Here is a 20,925-nt window from a genome sequence, read left to right as displayed (position 1 = left end):
GAGCTGACAGCTAGAGTGAACTGAACATTAAATCTTGAATTAAGGAAACGTGCCCATTCAAGCAGAACCAAGTAACAGGGCCTTCAAACCAGCTGGAAAGTCATTCTCTGCATTACAATGAGGTGGAAGGCATTTTCATCTAAGTATTTTACATAGGCAATCTCTTTTAGGAGATTTTTACCCATTTGTCATGATTTTAAATCACCACTGCTGATCTGAGAATCACTTTAGATGCTCACAGTGCTGTAGCATAGCTTCCCTTGCGCGTGCCTGGGGCTCACCTTCACAGGGCAAGGTGAGCAGTCCCCTGGCAGTCGGAGAGTGGGTCTGCTGGGTGCGTTGGGCTGTGTGGGGCTGTGTGGACCTGTGCTGCCCTACCGTTGCCTAGTGGGGGGAGTTCTCCAGCTAGTTTTGTGCAGGTCAGCAAATGGTTGTGAAAGATAAGCCTTTAAAGGTATGCCACGTGTCTTTCCTATCTGTAGGTGGAAGAAGGATCTTTGTACATCAGTGTGAGACAACTTCATGTATAGTATAGGCATGGTGTTTTTAGATTTTGATACCCCTAGAATGACTTTATTGCATATGTTGTCAATACTGGAAATGCTGTGCTTGATTGTGCATTTTATTCTTCAAGACTAGTAACTGCTTTTACTAGAAATGAAATAAGCCACAGAGACGGACTGTTTTCACAGCTGCTAGACAGTGCAATTGTGGTCTTATCTCTCTTGCTTTCCTGCATACTTCAAGTGTGTCTCCGGGTCGCCATAGCTACTTGCTAGGCAGCTGCATCCTGCAGCCTGGCATGCCCCGGTGTCAGAGCCCGCTCATGGAGAGGGAATGCAGGACCACTGGTTTAGGGAGACCTGTGCGCTTTTGTCAGCAGATTTCTTCTTTTTCTTTGAGCTGTTTAGTTTTGGCTCTCAAGGTATAAAGTGTAGGTCTGACTTTATAGCAGTTCAGTAAGGGTTTTCTTAAAAATCTTGGCATTTAAATGCCTCTTCCTCATTGGTCCCCTCGACAACAGGGCTATTGGTTTAGGTATTCTGTGTCAGCTTTGCTGTGGGTTATGCATGAAGCAGAATTCTTTCGCAGCTTTTTTTTTTAACCTCACTGAAAACAAGAAAGACTCATCCTGATTTGTAGTTCTCCTACATTTGGTAACTTTGTACCTAAGCAAATTTTTTAAATTATGCTCATATCTTGGAAGCACATGAATTTCGTAATATTTTTGTGCATATTGCAGATAGTCATGTTGAAGATAAAGGATGCTCTATAATGTTTCTTGAAAACATTAACAAAAGACTTCATGAGGGGAAAAAATGGTGGTTTCTTGTATCTGCAACTGCTTCGTAAAACCAAAACTTGTCAGATATGGTACATAATTCTGGAATTTCTAAGTTCTTTTTGTTCTTTAGAATGACATTCAAATTACTTTTGTGCTTGCCCTTTCTACACCAAGATTAATATGCTATTTTGCATTTCCACTTAGATAAAAATGAATTAATTTAATCATCAGGGCATTTTATCTAGCTTTATTTGGAAAGCATGTGACTGTTGGGTGAAACAAAACTGAACAGTTATGTAATCTGAAATGTGGAATATCTTCATTTGGGAAATTATAGGATAGAGAAGTACTTGCTTGGTTTTTCTGGCATTCTGTAATTATGCTGGATAATAACTCATATCCTCTGAAGTGCTTAAAATTAGTTCCTCTGTCATGATCTTGCTCTGAGTTGAATCAGATAGGTACTTCTGAAACAATAGAATCACAAAAATGCTTTAATAACCCATGTCTTCAGTGAAAATATCAAAATGCAGAAAATGATGGTTAAATAATTCCTATGAATCGGTTATATTTTAGCCTGTTAGGCTTCAGAATGCAGTGGTCTGAGATGCTGGAGTCATCCGTTATTTGTAATGCTCTTTGCTATTAGCTCGTTAACTATTACTGCTCATTAATGTGTTTTTCCTTTAGATAAGGGATTGTTCATACTCTAGGATTTTTTATAAGAGAAAAATAAGTTCTGGGTTGTCAAATGTCAGTTGTAGGCTGCAGTATGCTTTTGGGTGTGTGTGGTTTTTATTTTTTTTCCCCAACATATACTTTATCCTGGATTTGGCTGGAAAAGCATTGAAAAGGGGCAATGTCCTGTTTTCTCTGTTTTTTTAATAAACTCATTCCCATTTCTATTTGTTAAAATCATAATGATTTAGAAGGTTTTGAGTGAAGTTGAGAAATTTTTGATGAAAATCTAATGCTATGCAGATGCTTGACACTAATATGAAAAATTTAATGCAAACCTAGTTACAGATGCTAATTTAAGCAAATAAATTCTGCATTCAGCTTTGGTCAGTGAACACTGGTGATGTGTTAGGTTAGTAAACATGATGTAAATTGCCGTATTTTGTTTTGGAACAAAAACTGCTTGAACAAAAGAGGCCAGGACCCCAAAACAGCTTTCTAGATCATGGGGGAAAAAAGGTGCACATGGCAGAACTCCTGTTAAGGATCTTGTCACGCTCTTCAAAATATTCATATGCACACTGATATTAGTTGCAAGTCAGAGCACTGCACTTCTGCACTCCGAAGGAATAATACTTAATAAACAGTGTTCTGTGGATAGTAAAATATTTCTTCCTGTCTTCTCCAGTTCCTTAATGCTATTTCTGTTGCTGCCATCCAAAGAGTGACTTTCCCCATAGAAAGCTGGTACCTCACCTGAAGTTTCTGACTTTCCTACTGACTGTAGGAATTACAGATAGAAGTGGCTACTCCAGTCCCCTCTTCAAACTGCTGCCACTCCAGTGAACTGTCTAGAATTACAGCCTAGGTGGATATCATTGAGTCTCTGTAGACTACTTTGTTTTATAAATGAAATTCTGCAATGTTTTTTTTCAAATTAGTTTGGTTTCAAACATTCTTTATATGAGGGATTCTAAATATAGAAAAAGTCTGTGTGAAGGACCAAGTGCGAACGTACTAGACCATCATTGATAGGAAGTCTATTTAATGACTTCCTGTGGAAAATCTCATATGAATCATATGATTTTTCTTGAGTAAGCAATAGTAGGGAATATGTGAAAAATAACATAGAATGGTTTTCAGAATTTTAAGGTTTTCATCTGTACAAACTTAACCTTGCACAAACTGTGCTAGTCATATTATTCCTTGATTGTTTGGCAAGAATAACCTTTCCTGTAAAGCAAGTCAAATCTAAAGGGAACAAAATCCAGAGAATAAATAGTGTTTTTGATACTGTTTTTTTCCCCCTTTCAGATTTTCAGCAGCAAAGATATGATTTGTTGTTTTATGGTAAATTAGTAGTCATGAACTCTGGTAGCCTCTGGTTGTGCTTGTGTGGCTGCAATTCAAGCTGCTGAGTTGGTACAGTTTTTCTAGTGAGATTGACACAGTCTGGCAACATGAATCAACCAAGGCAGAGTCATTGAGCACTGCTGGCAAAATATACTCCCCGTATGAAGTGGTGTGAAAGGGAAAGGCTAAAGATCCCCTGTTAATGGGAGGAAAGCTGTGGGAAAGGGAAAAGCTGGGGACGAGGTGGAACGAAGGAGAGAGAGATGCTGAAAGGAGATGGGGGGCTGAGGACTATGAGCAAAGAACAGCAAAAACCATGTAATTCAGCAAATGAATTGCAGAAACAGAGTTAAGAGGGAGCGTTAAAGCAATGCTGATTTTGGAGGAGCAGAAGAATAAAAAGCGGATGGTGGAAGTGATATACAGAGAATAGGAAAACAAGTGGGAAGTAGAAAGAGGAAGATGTGGGGGAAGGAACCAGTGAAAATGGATTTTCTAAGAAATGGAGCGGAGGTTTACCAGACAGTGTTTGTAGGTGTCTGGCATTGAATGCTACTGCATATTCTGCTTTTGGAAATGAGATCACACACAATTTTGAAGCTTCTACTTGATCACTACCCTGTGGAAAAGCTGGTAAAGATTGCTATAGATACAGAATTGCAGTACTATCTTACCGATGATTAAATATCTAACATTAACATGTCCCTATTCTCTTATTTAATGTCTTTATGCAGTTTTCATAAAGATGCAGTTTAGATGAGTACAATTTCAATTTGTTAAATCTTTAACAGATATCTTGTCTTGCATAAAAACATATGTATGATTTAAAATCCTGGAAACAAAGCATTAATTTCTAGTCTGTGGGAACTGAGGATATTGGCGCTTTCTGGTAAAAATCACAAAACAGAATTGTGTGCAAGTGAAACAAGACAGCAATAAAAAGGTTTAAATTTGAGTGCAACTGTCATCTAGTTTATTAGATTTGTGTCCAGTGCAGTGTCAAATAATATAAACTGTCTGGTTTTGCAACAGTTGCGGAGAACAGCCAATAAAGTAAGCTGAGAGAATATTGGGCTTTAAAAAAATGCAAGCTATTTTGTGGAATTTGTTTAAAATACTGCAATGCCAGATGGCTGCCTTCAAGATTTTTAGCAATATTTTTGTAGAATTACACTGAACTCTACCTGTGGGCATGTACAAAATCCATTTATATATATACATTTATATATTTCATTCATTCCCCTTTTTCTATTGTAACAGTATGCAGTGAAAACTTAAGAATGCTGTTGACGTTAGCTTTTCTGCCTGTGGGTACTGTCTCTTGGAGAATTATAAACATGAACTGACTTGCTCATAAATATACTTTTGGTCACTTTAAAGAAATCCAAACTTTAAAAAACAAGCTTTGGCTCTCTGAGAAACACTGTTTGGGTTAAGTATCTGTTGTTGTTTTCTTCTCTGCTTCTAGGATATTTGCCTAAAACCAAGGAGGTCAGGTGACTTCCCATCCTTAGAATGACTGAAATGCCGCATCTTTTCTTCTGTTACGTATTTTGACATCCTGCCCCATACTTGTCAGTGTTTTCATTGGCCATTAATTGATGGAATAGAATATATTCATAAAATTTGAAGATGCCATTAAGTTTGCAGTGAACAAATTTAAATTCAAAGCAAATATTAAAAAAAAAAAAAAAAAGCAAAATCAGTAACGACTCAGTAGTGGTAACTCAGCATATGCTCCTTAGGGAAGAAGGATCAGATGCTCAATATGGAAGAAAAGGATTTAAAGGTGATTATGTACCACAGATTAAATAGATACCACAGTGTGATGCTGCATCCCAAAATAAAGCAGACTGGGTTATATTTTCAGGCTCATCGTTTGTAAACAAAAATAGTTATTTTGTGTTACTTAGTACTGCTGAGGTTTTGCCTGGAATATCATGCTCAATTGTCAATGCCGCTCTTCAGAGCGTGGACAAATTGGAGAAAATCAAGAGGAGAGCAACAGAAATGAGATGCTTTGAAAACAAGAAGTGGGGAAGGGTTTAAAAAAAGATTAATTGTATGTATATTAAAAAATACATAGGTTATGTGGGAATAGGATCAAGGTGATTGTCCTCAGTGTCTCCTTAGGACAAGATTAGAAGCAAACATTTCTGTTACAAAAGAGATTTCTCTTGGATTTTAGAGAGAACAAAGATAGCTAATTATAATAATAAGTTGCGTAAACTTTAGCATCCATACCGCTGGTTTGTCAGGACACATTAAATAGCTATCAGCAATGCTGTAGGTATACTGGAGCTTGCCCCAAAGGTGGCTTAAATGATGCCCTGTAATAGTTCAGTCCTTCACTTCTGAGACTTTTCTGAAAAGATCCTATTTTAGATGCTTTTTGAGGGATGCTGCAAAAAGTGTAGGTAAAATACATGTAACAGTGAAAGCACATCTGTGCACTAGGAAGGAAACCAAATTTTTGGATCCTGAAAGGAAAGAGAGGGTTTATTCCAAAATAAAGAATTTAAAAGAAAACATTAAAAAAAGCTGTAGAGAAGGCTACTTATAACATGAAGTATTGGTTAAAATGCAGGGAAAAAACAGCTAATAAAGTCCATGAAATTGGTAGCTTATGACAAATTGAATCTTTTTTTTTCCAGTTTCTAATTAAAGATTGTGCTTTTGTTCAGCTGACTCAAATTAAAACAAACAAACAAAAAACCCCACTACTCAGCAGTGTAAATAGGACATCAGCCCAAAGGAGTAAATTATCAAGAAGTAAGAAACCTTTTGGCAATTAACCTTTTTTTTCTTCCTGAATAAACAAGGGTGCTAGACAGTTTTGGCATAACTTTTGCTTCTTCCTCTATTGCCATTTTAGTAAGACTTGCAATGCAGTCATTGCTGACTTCAGCTGCAGCTGAAAATGAATGTCTGGTAATAAGATAACTTACAGTTGAGTGCCTGAAGTTTGATTCCTAAATCTGTATCTGCAAGTGTTGTCCTTTGTTGTTTTGTTCTCAGCTGTTGGCAGGGAAAAGGGAATGCAGAGAGTGACCACAGAGCTGGGATGGGAATGGGTGTTGGAGAGATCATTCCTCACAGGTCGGGACTCTTCAGAGAGAAACGTTTTGGCAGGTCTTTTTTCTTCCTGTCACTCTTGCTTTCACAGTGCCAACCGTGTTTAGTTATGATTTCAGTGTCACAACTAGCATTTTGGTATTAACTTAAAAATTTATAAGCAAGTGGTGGATATTCTGCTGTCCTAGCTGGTTTTGCTAGTGGGTGGCAGAGCACCCAGACTTGGTACCTTTTCAAACCAAGACCATCATGTGCAGCAACTCAGCTGTGCCTCCCCTGGCCTTTCGTTGCCTTGCTAGGAGGAAAGAGGGTCAGGTACAGAGCAGAAGTTGGCCGAGTGGTTATAGAAGAGCCAGTGTGATAGCTCTTAATGCCCCCACTTCACCAACTTGCTAAAGAAGGGAAGAGGAGAAGGAGGCTGCGGGACAACCGGCTCCTGTACTCACACTGAACTGAAAGGCCAAGCCATGAAATTGCTGTGAGAGGTTGGAGAATTTATTTTTTAGACCTATTGTGCCTCTCCTTAGGAAGGTGGGAATATAGAGTGTTGAAGGAATAAATTAGGACTCATAGGAGACACAGGATTTGTATTTTTTGTGTCACTGAAGAGTTTTATTCTGAAAATACCATGTATCTATACACTCTGCTATTGCATTGGGCTTTTTTGCCTTCCTCACTGACTTTTTTCAGTTGCTGCTGTCTTAACCATCCTAAGAATGTAGCTTTTTTGCATGAGAAGGCCAAAAGCTAACTTGATAACGAGTTCAAAATTCAGCACTGGTATTACAAACTGGCATGGTAGCGTATGGGCAGTGCTAGGTTGTACCTTTGAATTACACTCAAACAGCTTCTGTGTTCTGCAAGCCTTGTGTTGGCAGGTCGTGTTTGCAAGGGCTCCCATGCTTAATAGTAGTAGTAAACAAAACAAGTATTTACATGAACTTTTTGTTTAATTCTGTTTGGATTTTGTAAGAGTAAAATCAATCTTCAAATATGGCATAAACTTATTGTGGGTTGAAAAATCGATGTTTACCTTTTTTTTGAGTATACTAGTGAGATAGAATTTGGACTTTTTGTGGTTATTTTTACACTTAATGGAAAATTTGTCTTCTCCCACAAATATTTAGATGGCTATACTGTGGGGATAACTTTCAGCTGTTTTGTGTTGTTTGTCCACAGCTGTTGCTCTGTGCATTTTCCTGGTTTAAATTGGTGGGACATGACAGACTTGTAGGAGATACTGGAAAGGAGATAAAATTTTTCTGCTATAGACAAGCATTTAATGGCAAATTAATATGGGAAGATTTTTACTTTAAACTATGAATATAGAACTCAAAACAAAGAAGGCTATTTATCCTTGAATTTCTCAGCATCTCAGATAAAACACAGCCCCTCCCACTGCTGGCACTGTTTTTCAAAGTGGATATATTCTCTACCTGAAGTCCCACATCTCCTATAGGTCATTATTTTCTACTCATAATTTGCCAAGATTGTTCTTATCTGCTTATTTCATCTGGAATACAGAGCCCCCAATCCACACACTCTTTTTTGTGAGTGGTTGCTCTCATCAGGCTGAGATATAAAGGTGGAAAAGTTCTGCTGTTTTCCGTCTTTATGATGTTTGGCTTGTGAATAAATAGAGGGAAAGAATCTTTGTAGCTTTAATGGTTCTCCAAGTATTCACCTTAAGTACTCACTGTGCACTCCACTTGCTGCAGCGTTTTCTAATTGACCTACGAACTAGCTGTTGCACAGTAAGGAAAATATTTACCATTTACAGAGTTGTGTTAAGACAGGGAACAGTTAAAATAATGTGTTGCTAAGGCTATCAATATATAATTGACTAAGATTTAAAGCAAGTTTCTTGGTGACACTGTTTATTATTTGGAATGCCAGATTAATTATACCGTGTATTGCAGTCTCTGTATTATGAGCTACATCTGTTTCTTGTTAACTTTCTCTGTAAATGAGAAACTGTCAGTGCACACAGTTTCTCATATTCTGAAGAAAAATCCCCGAACCCTATAATCGTGTATTTTAAAAATTAAAGAACAGTTGTGTTTAGGTCACAAGTTTGTTTATTTCTTTTGTCTCTGGAGGAGCTGACCCAAGCATAGATGTATCCTCCCTGTTTTGCAATAAAAAAACGAACAGAAGAGACTGTCCCAGGCCCTTAGAAACTTGGCCTCAGGAGTTTGTCCTGCTTCTCTTCTATCTGAGCACTTAGACATGCACAAATCTGCAGAATCCCTTGTGCCAGCAGCTGGCAGCAAGTGGTTCATTTACTAGAGTTATTTATATGAGCCTCTAGATTGCTCCCGTTTCAGAAACCAGCCAGTTCAATTAATTCTCTTTCCCTTTGAGTGCAACATAGGTGACAAGTGAGAAAATTTTTCGAAGAAAGTCGTATTTGCCTGATCCCTTTATCTTGTTTCCAGTAAGACTGCTGATTCTTCCACGTGTATGTTGTACCTACTGCAACAAATCCTGGTTCTACACAAAGACATAAAATCATTAATTTGTATGGGCTTAGGGAAAGATATAAGACACTTATGGTCACAGTTATGAATAATTTAAGGAGACAAATTCTAGGAAAGCAGCAAATGAGCCGGCAGGTGGGTAAGACAAAATAAGAAGCCCAAGAATTTTATGTAAGTTTACAGAAAATGTGGTTTGAACTGTGATCGTTTCTGTAAGAAGAGTGAGAACAAAGATTTAAGGTGTGTTTGTGGGTGTGGGTTTTTTTGTTTGTTTTTTTTAATCAGAGCTTGCTTTATGTCTTGAAAAGAATAGCAATTTGCTTATACTCTGGCAGATACAGGAGAGCCAAAACACAAACATAAATGTATTATGAAGGAAAATAGCAAGGGGCTCAACACCCAGTGAGAGTGCTTGGCAGTAACTATGTAAAACTAAAACTTCAGACCCTGGAATGTAGTAGTACAAACCCATATCATTGTAATTAAGTTGGGAATACAGGTTTGTCAGTCTTGCTAGACTAAAACTGGGATTAGCTGATATATTGTTTTGCAAGATAGGTCAATGGCTAGAAGTTCTAAATTCAAAGACGTGTGCTCTATACTGTGTCTTCATGTAAACTAGACACTGACAAAGTCTTCTACTATGTGATCTCCATCCTTCTACTTGAATTCAATTTCCAGGGTTGCAAAAAGCAGTTTATTGGAATGATTTTGCTGAAGTTTGCATTGCTGATGCTCGGCAAGCAATTGATTTCCAGAGGTGAGCTCCACTGCTGGTGTAATAGTGGAGAGAGACTGAACAGATGCAGAGGAAATTAATCTGAGAACAGCTCAGGGCTTGTTTGCCACCTTCAAAATCAGCACTTAATATGTATGTGTTTCAGGTTTGTGTGGTTTTTTGGTTTTTTTTTTGTTTTTTTTTTTAAGTGTAGTACAATGAATCTAGCGTTACATGGAAATTGTGTACACAGCGCATTGTTTACTTGCTACGAACCCCTCCCAAGAAAGAAAAGCAGAAGCTGTAAAGTAGGTCAGTGGTCTTAAGAATGCCAAAAATTTCCTGTTTAAAACACTTCTGAAGTTTTCAATAGTCATAAATAATTGCCACTAAATGACTAAAAATTTCTGTAGATTAGGTCTATCACAGGTGGGTTTGGAAGGGAGATGAAGAAAAATACTTCCCCCAGCTGCCTAATCTGTTTTTTCTGTTGTTCTCATCATTTTTTCCTGGAAATTATGGCCTGCATAGCAGTGATGCATGGAAAAAGGTCTTCAGCTATCTCAATTTACAGCCAGTATGGTAACACAGGCAGCTTGTGTTTAAAACAAATTAAAAACATAAACAGTATTGTCTGAATGGCAGATAAAGTAGATGGTAATCCTATCTATTTTTGAATCCGAAATTCTTAAGTATTTCATGCATTAATTTAATATTATCATACATTTGAATATATATTCATATCTAGCATTTCAAATTGGAAGCCCAAGATGTGGAAACGTTAAATTATTTTGTTACACAGATTATCTGCTGTATCAAATAGAAAAGTATTTGCCTTCTTGTAGCTTCAAAGAAGAGCTAAGAGAGTTTCTTCCTTGGTACCTATGTGTATTGTAAGTGATATAATTTGTACCTGCTACATTAAGAGACAAAGTTTTGGGCACTGAACATGTTTTGTTAATGCATTCCGATTTACTTTTATTTGAGAGTCTATAAAACATTAAATCAGTATTAGACCATGTAGCTGAGTTTTATTGAATTATTAGTGAACTAGTGAAAGGGGACACGCAATGACCTTCCTTTCATAGGGAGTGAAGATCAGGGAAGGATGATGGACGTGGCTCAGTAATGTCAGTGAATCCGGGAGAAATTTTAAAAGAAAAAAAAATTCCTCTGGAGTGTTTCTTACACTACTGTCTTTTCGGCAACTGAAAGAAATATTTTTGTAATGTAGTGGTTAAGTAATTCAGGGGTTCTCTGCGGTCCTTCCTCATTGAGAAGGCAAAATGCATTTTTTATACTAAAAGGTATTCTAGAAGACCAGTTGTAATGTACTAGAATATATTTAGTTTTTAGTTCTAAAATATGTTTATCTGCAGTAATGATGTTTATTAGTCCAGCTTTAAAACAAACAAACAAAAAGACATGGCTAATATAAATACCAAGCTTGGAACAACACAGGTTTTGCAATGGGTCTGTAGATGACCTGACTCTGCGTGGCTGTAACTTGAAATAGGAATCACTCTTATGTACTTGTTGTAGCTGTTGTTACTTGGTTATCTCTCAAGACGACTGTCCAGCTGTTTCTTCATTGGACTTTTTGTTTTTTTAAGACAGCAATACAACAAGAAACGTGGCTTTAGTCATGAAGTGTCTGATGTCCTGTCAAGAACTAGCTGTTTCCATCTTTCTGATGCATTTTAGTTCGTATAGATTCTCAAAACAGCAGTTCTATTTGACCTATTCCCTCAGGTGTATTCAGTGCAGTGTTCTTTGCTGAAAGACGAGCTTCATCTTCCTGTTCAGTCACAGGATAAATACTAATCATTTATTCCAGCGATTGTATTAAAAAAATAAAATAAAATACACTGGAATGCAGTCGGTGAGGGCAATAAGATGTTAAAAGTCACAGCAGTAATCGGGAAACAAAGACACAAAGTAAATGTAGTTGGATTCGGTTGTGGGAGAATTTGGAAAGAAGATTGGCCCTGAGGCGTGCGTTTAGGCTCATGAGTCAGATGTTATGAAGTTTTCCCCTTTTATTTAGCAAAACACAACTACAATGACTTTTTTTGCAAATGTGCATGTAAAAAGCTAAAATTATCTCCAGGCTTGTGTGCTGAAATTGTAATCTTGAACTTGAGTCTGTGTGCAGTGAAGGTATAGTAGTGCTATTTTTATAGGAATTTTGCTTCAAAGAAAAGTTCTCTATTAAAATAATCTTAATACTATATATTTTTTCTCCCTTTATTTCACATTTTCTTTCTCAAGCACTGTGGTTCTGCATTTGTGCTTTGAGAGATACAATGGCAACAGACCTCTAGCTAATGAACCATGGAATCATTGGTTCTATGCTGAAAATGTAAGACATAACAGATTGTGTCCTGCTGAGAGATTGCCTTGCTTTGGAGGGCTTGTTAGGCTAAAGGCTGAAGAACAGCTACCCAAGAAGTATTGCAGCACGGTATGTGACTTTTAGTGTCTGAATGGATTTATAAAATGTCTGTAGCAGTATCACTTAGAGAGAAAAAAAATAAAAATAAAAATAAGGAATTTAAGCCAGTTACATTTATAACAAGAAGAAAATTGTTTGAGACTCTGAAATTGTGTAATTGAAATGGAACTCTCTGGGTGATTACAATTAATTCATTCTCATTTCTCCTTTTCAGGTTTTCTTCTCCACCTTGGCCTTCCCCTTCTCCCTTCAAATCTGACCACCTTTCTGTTTAAATTGCCATGTGTTCTGTACCTATTTCTTGTCTGTCTTCTATGCTTGTGCTTTAAGAGAAGTCTTTTCAACTTCATTTCCTCTGTCACTGGATCCGAAATCCAGTCATCAATAGCTTTTTTCTCCAAAAATAATAATATTGTACAGGTAATCCATTTTTCTTAAGCTTATCTAATATGTCTGGCATATTTTCAGATAATTGTAGGCATTCTGAACTATTATCTGACTTCCAGTGTTCTGCCATGATATTTCAAGGCTGCTGAGATAAATGTGGGATTTCCTAATGTATTTTGGTAGATAGTTATGACTTGTTCTAAAAGCACGCTTCATTTATTTCATTTATGAAAGTACATTAAAGAGCTATTTTACTTGAAGTAGCCTGTTAAAAATTTAAGTTTTCTTTTAAACTATCCTATATAACATATACTATGAAATCTTTGAGAAACAAGTTTCTTTTCACAACTCCTACGAGATATTGCACAGCATATCTTCAGTCGTTTGTTTTTGGGGTTGTTCTCAGTGTCGTTTTATCCAGTTTCTGCTGCAGGAATGTGCAGTCAGATGGACCTGTCTATGTATATTTGTATTTATGTGTGTATATGTATACATATGTATATTTTATAAAGGTTGAATAGAAGTAAGGAGGAGACAGTAGGTTTGACCATCATGTAGTTGAGACAGTATCATACTGAGAAGTAGTGCTCCAAAATATAATGCTTCTCAGGTGACCACAAAGGAATAAAAAAATGTAAAAAGAGTAAAAGGATTGCATGCATCCTGCTGTCTCTGAAACTGGGGCAGAAACAGTGCAAGAAATATTTACTCTTCAGCTTCCTTCTCATACTCCGAGTAGAACAGCAATTCTTCTAAAGGTGATTTGGAGAGAGATGCCAATAATGCTAAATGGCAAAAAGTTCTGAGAAGAAAACAAGCTTTTCAGACACACGCATGCACGCATGTAGGCGCTAGTCGTAGTTCTTCAGAAGGGCATTTCATAATCAGCTGTTCATCCACAAGAAATAGATTCCCTCAAGTGCCGAAAGCCTCAGGATATGTCTGCTCCGAAGACGCTGCTAATTGTTTGCAGCTTGTGTTGAGTTCTGCGGTGCTATGGATAGGCTTTTGTCAATGCCCAAGTTAGCTAGTTTAAATCTAGTTCAGATATGACAATGCTGCACTCAACTATGTAATTTCAAAAATCGTGCCTGTCTAAGGACTTACATAGTCTCCATCGTGATAGATTGGGTACCTCATGCATCTGATGAATTTTTCACCAGATCACTATGGATCTGTTTTTACATCCTGATCTGATGGGGGGAGGGGGGGAAATCCCCCCAAATCCCCAAACAAACAAAAAGCCTATGGCACTAACTGACTTGCGTGAGGATATACAGGAGGTGTGTGGTAGGAAGTGACCCGTTGCATACCGCCTTAATACGCGAGTAGGGTTTTTTATTTCTGTGGTCCAGATACTGTGAGGTAACATCTCCAGTACTGACCTGCATTGGAGAGAAGGGCAAGAAGTCTCTTAAACGGATGTAAAATGAATCCACAGCAAAAAGTGCCCAAATGACAAATTTCCTTTCTCACTCCACTGAGTTAGTTTGTGCATGCCCTGAATCACAAGGATTTGCAGCACACTTTTAGCCTTAATGCATTCTTCTCCATGGGAATAGATTGAGTTTATTTCAAATCTGTCTTAGCTATTGACTTCAATCGATGTCTGGTCAGTGAGTATCCACTCTAACAACTGTATATGCAGTATTGCCTAATTTATTTAAAAGAGTTAGATAAACTTTTAATTTTATTGAAGTAGCTAAATACTCCTACCTGACCTTTCTTGATTAACCTGCTGTTTTATAGACCCATGTTTCATCCTGTGGTGTAAATAATGTACTCTTTCAGTTAAGAAGATACCGACTTATATGTGTTCAACTGATTTTGTTTTTTTCTGTTTTCATTCCAACTTTCAGTATAGGTTGGTGAGTTTTTGCTAATACTTTTTGGGCAGATATTTTCATAACTTATCCTTAAAAATGCTAAGTGTCTTCTGTCTATTTTGGCTTTGTTTTTAATTTGAATGGCTCATGTTCAGTAATACACATGGGCTTTTCTCATCCTAATCAGGTATTTGTCAAGAATGACTGTCATCTGCCCTTGCATTGGCCAGTTGTCTAGCTATTTTTAGGATAATGGCATTTTAACGTCTGTCTATCTCGTAAACAAGCTAGATGCATAGCTGTGGTCTGAAAAACTTGCTCATTAAATGTAATGCCTAATTTGCAGTAGAGGCTTACACAGTGAAATATTTAATTATTTGAAATACTTCTTGCCTGGCAAAAGCCACAGTGTAGATGCATTTGCACTGGCACAAATGTGTTTTTGCTTGGAGGAATTTTATTTTGTTTACTGAAATGTTGCACACAATAGTAGCAAAAAAGCTGCAGGCTTCCTGGTATAGCTGTGGACAAAGACAGAGAAGGTGGAAACTCTGCCAAAGTGTGGAGTGAGGAATTTGAGGATAGGAGCAATAAAAGGCCACTTCAAGGTGGGAGTTTGGCAAAATGAAGTATGTTGGGGAAAATGTCCTGCACTTTCTTCTGTGCAACTTCAGCTTTCTACTTTATGTAAATAATCCCCCATTCTTCAGAAAGGAAAAATTCCTAAATTAAATTCTTAAATTAATCTTTTCCATTCTCAGGAAAGAAGATACTACCCATGAAAATTGATTACAAAACAGATTACAATACAATGAAATTGTTCACATTTTGAGGAACCCTAATCATGCTTCTTATAAGGCCACATCTTGTCCAGGCTCTGATGCCAGCTTATTTTTAAAGTATATGAATCATATATGCTTATATCATGCAGACTTCTTCTAAAGCCTTTGGTGTCAAAGTAGTAATAGTGTGTAAAATATTCAGTGTCTTGTCATTCATAAATGGCATCTGTTCTTTGCTCTTATTCTAACTGTATTTAAAGTATACTTTCAGTTGAGGGAACTGATGGCTATGGAATCATAGCTCCATTGCATTTAAAGGTTTTAATAATAAAACCCTCAAGATTTTCTTAAAAAAAAAAAAACAAAAAAAAAAACAAAAAAAAAAAAACAAGCTCTTCTAATTGTTTTCAGTGAGAATAGATACCAAAGCCAATGTTCCTCAGATAAAGTAGTGACGTAGCGTCTCTGTGATGTGATCCAACAGTCATCTGGACAAATAGAGCAAGACTATGGTCCCAGCCTCTCCAGGTGGTGTTTCTGGCGATCGAGTGCCCTGATCATTAGGTGGGCTCACTCAACCTAAGAGCCTGTGCAGGTGCTGCAGTGAATTGGGTCAGTCAAGATGCAAATGGGAAGGTGATTTTACGCTTATCTATACTGACAGTGTTACAGATATGTTACATCTGCTATACCTTTATGCCCGGCACCTCTCTTTGTGTATTAAAACAGTGCTAATTATCTTGTTTGGGGTTTTGTCCCTTGAGAACGCATTGCTGCAGTTGCACCCTGGAGGTGTTTCAAATGTTGAATGCAGGGCTTTATCTGACAAATGAAGATTTTTTTGGCTCAGTAAGGCAAAAATAGTAATTTGTTATGATTTTAAGCATGGAACTGAAAACCATGTAGGTGGCAGCAAAAAGTCTTATATTCAACCCAATCTAATGCAAAGACAACAGCAAACAGACATCACTTGCCACATGTAGTTGTGGAACAACCCTCTGCTTGCGGTGCCAAGAAATAATATATTGTTTGGAACAAAGATTTCTAGGTATTTGGCTTCTTACTGGTGGCAACAGCTTCAAAAAATATTTAGAAAGCTTAAGTCAACTGAATGTTTTAATTATTGCCTTGTACAGATGCATAAAAACCTTATGTGCTCGTTTCGTTCCCACTCAGTGATTGAAATCCTCCAGACAATTCTCAGAGAGACACTGTCCAGTTTCAGACTTTTCCATAAAATAGTCCTGGTTACCTTCATTTTCCAGGTGAAATTCTGATGCTATTAGTGACAGATTTTTCCCTATTTGGCAGACAGTCATTTAAGGTCAAATGTAGCCTGATCTGAATGGGGGCGGAGAGGACTGTACACAGGCTGCACTAGGCAGCTTGGAGGGAGAAGCTTACATTGAGGTCATCTCCTGGTAAATCTGCCTACGATAGTGTTTAAAAAAAAATATATATATATATATATATATATATATAAAAATATATATTTCCTTCAAATATACATGATTTAACCAGAAAAAACTAGGGAACATCTCTAGCTCATTTTTCTTAATGGTAGGTCAAGTGGGTGTTTAGGGGTTGGCTCAGAAAAATAGGTGGTGTAATGATGGTGATTTGATTAGCGTTCTAAATACCTTCACTGGGAGAAAGTACATTGAGTACTGAGGGTTCTTTTATCTCTGAAAAAAAGATAGAACAGGAACCACTGAGGATAAGTAAAAAAATATTTCAGAATTTGGGCACAAATCTGGGAGACAAACTAATGAACCGTTAGAGCAGACTGCCAGTGGGAGTTTTCCACTTTTCCACTCTTTTCAGTGGAACTGCAATGCAAACGAAGTTAATTGGTTCTGTAGAAAAGCATACGTAAGAAGCTTAATGTTTGTAATATACAGAAAATCAGACTAGATGATCTAATTTCCCCCCCTTAATTTTTAAGCAGTTCCTGAAAGTCATTTGTTTTGTGTACATCAGTTCAGTGTTATTGCAGTATCTTGGTTTTCTTTGAAATCGTTCGTAATTCCAATGTGCTTCTAACCCTTGCAAAAACAATTTGAAGAATTCAAAATCTATCAGTTGCAAGCAATTTTTTTTGACACAAAATTGAGATTTGGATGTCTTTCCTGATTGTATTTCCTTGAAAGAAAGAGCGAACAAGTCTCAAAGGAAGAATTCTGCTAACTGCTTCTTCGTATTCATTACCAACCGTGCTGTTACTGAAAAGAAGTCAAAGGAGAGGGAACTTGTGACCAGTTCTGAAAGATTTCATAGCGTACTTGAGAACTGTCGCTGAAAGAAATAGGTATTCCAAAATCTACTTTCACCCATGATGAACAAATAGTATCACTGAGTAACAGTAGTCTTACTTGGTACTAGGAGCTATGGGCTATCAGAAGTGATTTGAGATACTTTTCATACTTTTGACCAAACATGTATTAAAATGTGAAAATTGATAAAACTGAGTGGCGGGGCAGGGGGAAAACCCCAAAGTGATGTTCTTTTGGTTTTGATTTTTTCCTAGTTGCCTCTAGAGAGCATTTGAGGCATACATAGTGTGCTAGGCTCTGCTTCTGGGAATTTGTGCCTGCAACATCCACTTCAAATATCATTCACAGCTTAAACACATTAGAACCACATGGCTTACTGTCAGCTTAAAATGGAAAAGAAAAATTGCCCTTAAGACTTTTTTTAACTTCATTGTGAAAAGACTGAAGCAGCAAATTTTCAGAGCTTCCGTAGATTCCATGCACATACCATGTTTCTCCAACTAAAATTTTTTCCATTTAAGAAAAATGCAATATATCTGTTTCTCAGAACTCAAAATGTTTATTTCTTGATTTTCATGAAACTTGACAGTGAATCCTGTGTTCCTCCAGCATTTCTTTCCCTAGCTGAATGTGTTCAAAACTTCATAGTGGTAAAGACAACTTTTCTTTTGCTCAAAAAATAAATAAATAAAAAATCCAGGCATGGCTTAAACAGTTTCAATTTTCAATTGACTACAACAGGCTTACGATTTAAAGTTGTGTTGTTTGGCGTTTCTTTAGTACTGAAGTGATTACAATCATTGAGTTGATGGGAAATGCAAATATACTTTGTTACAGCTATGTTTTTTCCTGCCATTGAAAAAAATATATCCTTTTACATATTCTAAACTGTATATATCTGTTTAGTATAATGAGTTAGATGAAGATAGTGTTTGAGCCAGGAGAGGTTTTATTTATTTATTTATTTATTTTGAGAAAGAACAGTTCATCCTATCATAGGAAGCACCCTGCTGTACTGCAAGCAGGCAGATGATCCCAGAATTAGGGAAAGAGGAACGGAGCAGGCATCAGCTGCAGAATTGCAACTGTGTCCCTAATACCTAGAAATTTAGGGGTTGTTTTTGTTTGTTTGAAATTATTTCTAGTATTTTGAAAGTAATTTTGCATCGTGGTACTTTATGTTTCTGGACACCAGGTGGTGCTGTGAAGCTATCTAATGTGTAATTCTATTTATTTATTTATTGATACTTGATTTGGTTCCAAAGTCAGTTTACATTTTGTGGACACAGTTTCTAACCAAGTGTATATTCCAGGAGTCAAATCTCTACCTAATAACACACTATTTTATTATTAAGGGCAATGGTGTTTAAAATACAATGTAAACTGAATTGCGTTGTAGAATGAATACGTTAGATCTGACTGGACAAAAACTTCAATTGCATGGTGTTCCTGTCGGCTGAATAGCTTAGTAGCAACTCCTGAACCAGTTCTCCAAAGTGTCAAGTATATGCGTTAGTACGTAATAATCATTTAAATGTGATTTGATGAATTCAATTAGAAAACTTCTTCCAGTGGAGGAACCTTTATTTTTATTGCCAGGTTCAGACTGCAGAGGATAGTTATAGAAACCAGTTAAATAATGAAGTTCTGATGAGTTTTTACAGGCTGTCTGTGTTAGAAACATGAGTTTGAAAGCTGTCAAAAGGCTCTTGCCCTCTGTTAATATTTGAGAAGACGTGGTGGCTTAGCTGCATATCTACATTGCAGACAATGTTTTTAATACTGTGCTATACATTTGGTATTTGATCTTTATTAATTTTAAGTTGTTTATTGCATTTAATAAATTCATCTGGTGATCCTAACTGCGACTGAATAGGTTGAATGAAATGTTCTGTTATATAGCTGAAATTCTGCTGGTTGGTGGTGCAGTTAGTCAATAAATTGTAGATAATCAATACAAACAGTTTTGAAATGGCTTTGGAAAATTGATAGATATTTTTCTATATATTTTTTTATTTTATTATTATTATAAATTTTTTTACAAGTTTCTATTTCTTTCATAGATCCCCATATTAAAGTTTCTGGAAAAAAGGAAAATGTTAAAGAAGCTAAAGAGAAAATCATGTCTGTCTTGGACACAAAAGTAAGAAAAACTCATGTAAAATTTGATACCGTAACCCTGTGTTCTGTGGTATACTGACTTTTTTTTAAGTGGGTTCATTTAAACAGAAGGCTTTTAGATGTTCTGAAGCAAAGTGTCCAAAATATTCGTTGTGGATGTTGGTATATGGCATATATGCAACAGGAAAATACTTGATTAACACTTTTTCCAGATCTGACCTATATATAAATAATGTTCCTAACCATATGGCTAAAAGCATAACTAGTTTGTTGTTCATTTGTTTGGGTTTTTTACTTTAAAATATGAAATACGACATCACTACAAGTGGTAGATTATCTGGCCACATCAGCAAACCAAAATTTCTGGGGAAAACCACATTTCTCTACATTCTTGGTATTTGGGAAATAAAGCACATAGAATAAAGACTAAATATATGTAGATTTGAATTTTAATATCCTGTACTTCCCGTTTCATGGCTACTGCTTGTGACTCTAAGCATATGCCTATTTGTCCACTGATGTTCTCAAGTACTTTTCTCTTCCGAAAAACTATGAATATCATTGCTCTGAGAGTCCAAAGGTAGTGATGGTAGATGTACCAATTCATACACTATAACTTAATACAGATCTCTACAGACGTGCGTACGTTGAAGCCGCAATTCCAATTAGATTATTATCTTAGTGAGGTTATTCTTAAAGTCCAAACAAGTTCTTAGAGAAACACAGAACTGGTAGAACATCACAGAATTGTTTCATTTTCCTTGTATCATGAGCACTTGAGTCCCACTCACTCTGAGTTGTATGATAAAAACAAATAAAATTTGCAGAAAGTAAATTTAACAAGTAACTTGGACACAAAATGATTTTGCTTACTGAAAATATTCTTCACACTCAGGTTCAAAATAGTTTTGCCTTACGTTGGTTGTATTGTCAAGAACAGAAATAAACTAAATAACGCCTTTAGTCCTCAAACTTTTGTTACGTTCCTGAACAGAAATGCTCTTTCCCAAAAGAAGTATTTTCTGATTCCTTCTACTCGCTGTTGACATCAGCTGTTTCTGACATAACTGACTGGGCACTATAAAAGCTATATAATTTTAATAATATGCTTAAAATTGTCAATTTCAGTTTTAAGTTCAATTTCAGGAGGTTTTATATACTTCTGTTTCTATCTGTTACTGTGTTCTTATACTCCAAAACATCAGGACCAGAGTTTCTAAAATTTGACCAGGTCTCGTATTCCTCCGATTTTCATTGGTCTGATAGCAAGTGTTTTGGGGCGATATATGTGACTTCAGCTTAGTTTTATGCTAATCTTTTGATCCACTAAACAGATTGCCAAAGGAAACTCTCCAGTGCTAAAAGTGCAAATTTTTAAAGTAACTATTAACAGCCTTATTATTAACTCTTAATGTTATAACTATTAAGAATAACTTTAAACTGTGTGTTTCAAAAATTGATGTACCAGAAAAAGTTATCTACTTGTTGGGGG

General features: G+C 36.5%; 1 protein-coding gene across 3 annotated transcripts in view; it reads left to right on the top strand.

Annotated features, from left to right (window-relative positions):
- Positions 1-20,925, top strand: part of BICC1 (BicC family RNA binding protein 1) — a 115,575-nt gene that overhangs the window by 64,295 nt on the left and 30,355 nt on the right. For all 3 annotated transcript variants that reach the window (XM_067299793.1, XM_067299792.1, XM_067299794.1), the window contains one exon: positions 19,376-19,455. In XM_067299793.1, the coding sequence (XP_067155894.1) occupies positions 19,376-19,455 (80 nt within the window). The remainder of the gene's footprint in view (positions 1-19,375; positions 19,456-20,925) is intronic.

The sequence above is a fragment of the Apteryx mantelli genome, chromosome 7 (genome assembly GCF_036417845.1).
Source record: "Apteryx mantelli isolate bAptMan1 chromosome 7, bAptMan1.hap1, whole genome shotgun sequence".
In the NCBI taxonomy this organism is placed as follows: domain Eukaryota; kingdom Metazoa; phylum Chordata; class Aves; order Apterygiformes; family Apterygidae; genus Apteryx; species Apteryx mantelli.
The sequence above is the reverse complement of the archived record's forward strand: the minus strand, read 5'-3'. Positions and strand labels throughout refer to the sequence as shown.